Genomic DNA, 6,508 nt, shown 5'->3' on the forward strand with positions numbered 1-6,508 from the left:
GAAGAGCCTGTATTTATTATTGTAAATATAAAAATATAATTATAGATATTTTTAAGGCTTTTATATTAAAGGGGTCATATGATGCTGCTAAAAATAACATTATTTTGTGTATTTGGTGTAATGAAATGTGTTTATGCGGTTTAAAGTAAAAAAAAACACATTATTTTCCACATACTGTACATTATTGTTTCTCCTCTATGCCCCGCCTTTCTGAAACGCGTCGATTTTTACAAAGCTCATTCATCTGTATGTACAAACACTTGTTTGTACATACAGATGTACAAACACACAAACACCATCAAGCTATTGTGATTAAGATACAAAATAGCACTTGGCCATTTATTATAAGCTTTAGTTTGAAGTGATTTAATAGGAATAGCACCATTTTTAATTACACAAACAAAGAGACATTCACAGATAGATAGATAGATAGATAGATAGATAGATAGTGCATTTAGTCTGTAAACAGACCCTGATATTTTAACAGAAACCACCTGCAGCATATTAAGACCAGCTAAGAGCAATAACTAAAAGCCTGTTCAGTGACAATAACATCACATCAATCAGCAAAAGCAGGAGTATACAGCATATAAACAAGGTGTCAGTCAACAAGAGAATTCACTTGTGACTGACTCTCTTAGTGTTCCCTTTGATTTTGTGAACAGAGTTAGCCATGTCTCTTATGAATTAAAAAGGGAACACGTTTTTATTGGGTCATGGTCAAGATAGAGAGTATGAGACGTACGGCCGTTTGGTAATTAATTCTGGTAACCCACTAGCTCCTCCTCTCCAGGAAGTTGGAGGGCACCCATCCTTTTCGTGTTTTAGCCGTGTCGAGCACACGGCAGTACCACCATCCATTAGGGTTTCTCTCCAGGACCTCCAGCCTCGTGCCAGCAGGGAAGCTCATGGTCTCCGCATCGCCGTGATAGTCAGCGATAGAAACGTACTCCTCGCGCAGGTTGTTGTGGATCAGATGAGGTTTAGGCTTTACCATTGACACCGGTACCTTACGTCTCATGCTCTCGGTATTACCTGCACAAGAAGAAGTGGTTTGGTCATTGTAGCTAAGACTAGGCAGTGCATCGTTCCTCCGTCCTGCGGGAGTTGTGTGCGTATTAGTGTTGTCCTTGAGGACGAAGATACAAACACTTGGCCATTTATTATAAGCTTTAGTTTGAAGTGATTTAATAGGAATAGCACCATTTTTAATTACACAAACAAAGAGACATTCACAGATAGATAGATAGATAGATAGATAGATAGATAGTGCATTTAGTCTGTAAACAGACCCTGATATTTTAACAGAAACCACCTGCAGCATATTAAGACCAGCTAAGAGCAATAACTAAAAGCCTGTTCAGTGACAATAACATCACATCATCCAGCAAAAGCAGGAGTATACAGCATATAAACAAGGTGTCAGTCAACAAGAGAATTCACTTGTGACTGACTCTCTTAGTGTTCCCTTTGATTTTGTGAACAGAGTTAGCCATGTCTCTTATGAATTAAAAAGGGAACACGTTTTTATTGGGTCATGGTCAAGATAGAGAGTATGAGACGTACGGCCGTTTGGTAATTAATTCTGGTAACCCACTAGCTCCTCCTCTCCAGGAAGTTGGAGGGCACCCATCCTTTTCGTGTTTTAGCCGTGTCGAGCACACGGCAGTACCACCATCCATTAGGGTTTCTCTCCAGGACCTCCAGCCTCGTGCCAGCAGGGAAGCTCATGGTCTCTGAGTCACCGTGATAGTCGGCGATAGAAACGTACTCCTCGCGTAGGTTGTTGTGGATCAGATGCGGTTTAGGCTTCACCATTGACACCGGTACTTTACGTCTCATGCTCTCGGTATTAACTGCACAGGAAGAAGTGGTTTGATCATTGTAGCTATGACTAGGTAGCGCATCGTTCCTCCGTCCTGCGGGAGTTGTGTGCGTATTAGTGTTGTCCTTGAGGACGTTCTGAGGTCTGACAGCGAGCTGCTTCACACCGACCCGGCAGTTCTGTTGGTTAGATCTGTGTCCGCTCTTCAGGCTTTGGTTAACACGCTGCTCGTTCTTCTCCAAACTTACGCATTTACTCATCTTTCCAACATCTCCCTGAACTGAAATCTCCAACTCAGGAGACGCAGACCAAGACGTCTCAGAATTAACCTTCTCTGTGGTTTTGGCTGTTGTACCGCTTGTTTCGGAGCTTTTGATTGCCTGTAAGTAGTAAGTGGGCGCCCAACCCTCTTCGTTCCCCCAGCGGATGAACCACCAGCCACTCTCCTGCTTCTCCAGAACCTCTACCTGCACTCCTGCGGGAAAGCTGAGCTCATACGGCTCTTCCCGCTGGTATGCCGCAGTAGTTTGGTACAAAAAGGAAGGCGGATTAGAGAATGTCTGGAAGTTCTCTGAGTCATTCTCAGAGTCCTCAGATGTGCGGGAGCTCCTGAATTGTATCTGGCCTGGTTGCTCCTGGTTTTGGGGTCTTCTGATGGAACTACAGTCTTGGTTTGCAGGTTTTGGACGCACGGATGGTTTGGATTTCAACTCATCAGCCTGCTGTTTGAGTTTAGATTGCTTTGTGTGTGTGTAGAGTGTTGTATTGGTCTCAATGTTGGGCTCGATTGTTGGGGCGTCATATTCCGGTGGATCCCACATTGATGCCCGGTGAGTCGCAGAGGACGAGTATGTGTCCGAGTGACTGTCCTTACACTGTGGTACAGCTCTGAAGCCACCGTTCGCATAAACACCCTCATCATCCTCCTCATCCCCTTCACCCAATGTAAAAGAAATGGTACGCTGACTCAAAGGAGGAGGGGCTTTAGTCGGTGCATCTCCTGGAAGAAACTCCTGCTCAGGGTCGAATTCAAGGCCCACTGTTGGAACATCATATTCTGGTTCCTCGTATACTCGTGGACTCGTTAGGCTCACAGCCTCAGACTCAACACATGGAAGCGAGTTCTGCTTTTTGATTGGCGGAGCAGGAGGTGGGACCTTTGGCCGGGTCAGTGTACTGGTTTGGCGGTTCAAGGTAGGTTTCTTGCGTTTGTCGATGTAAGAACACGGGGCCCAACCCTCCTTCTCTTCAATCTGGACATACCACCAGCCTCCAGAGTTCTTGTCAATGACCTGTAAACATACACAGTTTCCAGACCATTTGTAGAAATACTTATATTTAATGTTATTTGCAGCTAATAGGCAACATTGGGGTGAGTTGTCTCACTTTTTACTGAATATTTTAGATCAGTTTCTGTATAGATACAAACCTTGAAGTTCTATACTGTTTTTTGACCAACAATATAGTTGTTATATAGGCTAAGCCGTCACAATGGAAACCACTTTTTTTGTCACTGATTTAGAAACGGTACCTTTTTTAAAACTATAAAAATATTTTACGGAAAAAAATGTTTTTGAAATAAGTCTCTTATGCTCACCAAGGCAACATTTATTTGATAAAAAATCCACAACAGTAACATTGTGAAATTTTATTATAATTTTCTATTTGAATATATTTCAAAATGTAATTAAAAAATAAAATGTAATTTTCATCAGCCATTACTTCCAACTTCATTGTCACACAATCTTTCAGAAATCATTTTATATATGCTTATTTGGTGCTCAATAAGCATTATAGTTATCAATACTAAAAACCGCTTACATTTGTGGAAACTGTGATAATTATGTTTTCAGGATTCTTTGATAAACAGGAAGTTTAAAAGAACAGCATTTATTGGAAATAGAAATCTTTTGTAAAATTATAAAATGTCTTTAATGTCAGTTTTGTTCAATTGAATGCATCCTTGCTGATTAACTGTACTTATTTATTTATTTATTTTTAAAAATCCCCAAAACCGATTAAACAGTGAAACTGAATAGTTTGTTTTACCTCAGCTTTCTGTCCTCCACTGAAACTGATCCCATCTGTCAAGCAGGACCTGAACTCAGCGATGGTGTAATACTCCGCTTCAACCGTAGGGGGATCTGGGGGCTGCGGTAACTGAAATCCCTGAGAGTGAAGAGAAGAATATGCTGTTCAGCATATTATAAACCACAACATGACCTATTTGTGTGTGTGTGTGTGTGTGTGTGTGTGCGCGCAATGGAAAGAAAGAGGAAAAAACAGAGAATGGGAAAATGAGAACACACACACTGACCAGGCTGTTTTCTCGACGGGGAGGTGGTTTTTGATTGTTTGATGGTGATCCTAGGGAAAACGAATCAGAAATCAAAATGTGTTTACTATCACATGACATGGTTCAAAAACATTATAGATAATGCATAAAGAAAGAAAGAAGACAAAAGGAAATAAAGAGAAAGAAAATTTAAAAATAAAAACAAAAAGGAAAATAAAAGTGAAAATTAAAGAAAGAAAGAATCTCACTGGTCTCAACACTGTGGAATCTCTGAGGTGCGACTCGAGCAATGGCAGGAGATGGAGGTACTGTTTTGGTCTTTATTGTGGACGATGTTGAAGACACACTTGCTTCAGAAACAGACGCAGTTACAGCATCCGACACTGACACAGACACACTGCTGTCTGAGACAGACAGATGCACACTGGTGTCTGTGTGCTGGGTGACCTGATCATCAGAGTCTCTCTCTAAACCACTACTGCCTGTATTAGCTGCTGTGCTAATGCTGCTGCTGCTGTTTCTATCAGTGTGTGTTTTGTTACTGTAAGCATCAGTCTGCTCCGCATCACCATTGTACTGTGTGTCAGTCTGTGAGTGCCTGTATGTGTTTGTGTTGCTGTTACGGTGTGCATTGGTGTCAGTTTGTGTGTGTGAGTGTCGTTCATTGGCAGGTTTCTTGTTCAGGAGGTTGCTGATCTCCATAAGGTTTCCGATGATTTCCACCTGACCCTGCACAGCTGGTTTATTGGTCTCTGTTGCCTGGTTACCGGCTATGACACCATCTTGCATTTTCCTCAGGTAGGCAGCTGGAGCCCATCCCTCCTTACCACCATAACTGAGAGGAGAACAGAGAGAGAGATGATTCACATACTCCCAATACATAAAACCAACCAAGGGCATTTTCTCAATAAAACTATATAACTATACAATACCATTCATAAGTTTGGGGTTAGTAAGACTTTTTTTTTCAATTTTTGAAAGAACTTATTCCTTTTATTCAGCAAAGATGCATTAAATTGCTCAAAAGCGTCAGTAAAGACATTTGTAATGTTACAAAAAATATTTCAAATAAATACTGTTCCTTTGAACTTTTTATTCATCAAAGAATACTGAAAAATGTACTGTGGTTTCCACAAAACAATTTAGCAGAACAATGTTTTCAACATTGATAATAATAAGAAAAGATTCTTGAGCACCAAATCAGCATATTAGAATGATTTTAAATTAGAAGCATATTAGAAGGATCTGTACCTTAGGGTACCATCTAGTGACAACTTTGTACCTTTATTTCTGACTGAGTGAGTGAGCGCGTAAGGTTAGGAGTGACTGGAGGGCTGCCTGTTTGTCATCAATGATTGATCTAAAGCAAACTTTACAATTACATTTTTTTTTTTCTGCAAAAACCCATTAAATATTGAGACAATTCCAGCTAAAGAAAGCAAATGATTTTTAAAACGTATTGAAGTAGTTTAAAGAGAAGAATAAACATGTGGAAGATGAGTTTACCGTATGAACCACCAGCCCTCCAGATTCCTCTGGATGACCTCAACAATGATGCCTCTCTCAAAGCCCAGCTCATCCTGACTTGAACTGCTGAAGGACTGAACCGTAATATACCTCTCTGCTACAGACAAAAGAAGAAAGAGAGCACAATGTACACTGTCCTGCTACAAGATACAATGTACATAGACATACAAATGCAAAGCTTAGAAAAAAGAATAGAACAAATATATTGTAAATCTGTCTTGGAGTGTGTAGCTGTCCTGCATGTGTATACCTGTACAGTACCCTCAAAAATGATTTGGACACTTACAGTTAAAAATGTACAGATTTCATTAATTTGGTGTGAAAATATCAAAATATCAGTGAAAAACCTTTTCTTGGAACTAACGTTTCTTCATTACTAAGGATACTGAGATTTGTTTTGCTAAAAAAAGTGTGCTCATGCTATATTTCTTTAAAATACATGCCACACGTTTTGATATTTTTGTATATATTTGATACTAATGCAATGAAATTCATACATTTTTAAATGTGCCTTAAGTGTCTAAATACTTTTTGGGCCACTTTAAGTAATGCTTGTGTGATTCGTTTGTTTGCTATTTTGGTGTAGAAGTGGAAAACCCAAATGAAACATGCAGACATTGCAGAATCTCTCCACCACAAGTCACATTCTCTCTCTGTAATATGGGTCAGTGTGCGCTAGACCTGGTTGTACAGTAAAAGCTTCTGGACCAGGAGATGGAAAATCTGACATCTTTGCTGGAATTTCCACTCCCAGACTGTTAAATGCTCCCTGGACTGTGTGTGTGTATGTGTGTGTATGTGTATATGTGTATGTGTATGTGTGTGTATGTGTGTGTGTGTGTGTGTGTGTGTATGTGTAT

The 6,508-nt window shown here is 40.2% G+C and overlaps 1 protein-coding gene across 5 annotated transcripts in view; it reads right to left on the bottom strand.

Moving 5' to 3' along the window:
- Nucleotides 1-576: 576 nt before the first annotated feature.
- Nucleotides 577-6,508, bottom strand: part of LOC107717101 (SH3 and PX domain-containing protein 2A-like) — a 17,686-nt gene continuing 11,754 nt past the window's right edge. For 3 of the 5 annotated variants that reach the window (XM_016523755.1, XM_016523756.1, XM_016523752.1), the window contains 5 exons: nt 5,628-5,745; nt 4,370-4,956; nt 4,143-4,192; nt 3,875-3,994; nt 1,241-3,117 (listed from right to left, as the gene is read on the bottom strand). In XM_016523755.1, the coding sequence (XP_016379241.1) occupies nt 1,597-3,117; nt 3,875-3,994; nt 4,143-4,192; nt 4,370-4,956; nt 5,628-5,745 (2,396 nt within the window). In that variant the 3' untranslated portion in view covers nt 1,241-1,596. Of the gene's footprint in view, nt 1,130-1,240; nt 3,118-3,874; nt 3,995-4,142; nt 4,193-4,369; nt 4,957-5,403; nt 5,527-5,627; nt 5,746-6,508 lie in introns of those variants that run through there. The other 2 variants (XM_016523754.1, XM_016523757.1) reach the window with 2 other exon arrangements.

Source organism: Sinocyclocheilus rhinocerous, unplaced genomic scaffold (assembly GCF_001515625.1).
Source record: "Sinocyclocheilus rhinocerous isolate Xijiao unplaced genomic scaffold, SAMN03320098_v1.1 scaffold119, whole genome shotgun sequence".
Taxonomy (NCBI): domain Eukaryota; kingdom Metazoa; phylum Chordata; class Actinopteri; order Cypriniformes; family Cyprinidae; genus Sinocyclocheilus; species Sinocyclocheilus rhinocerous.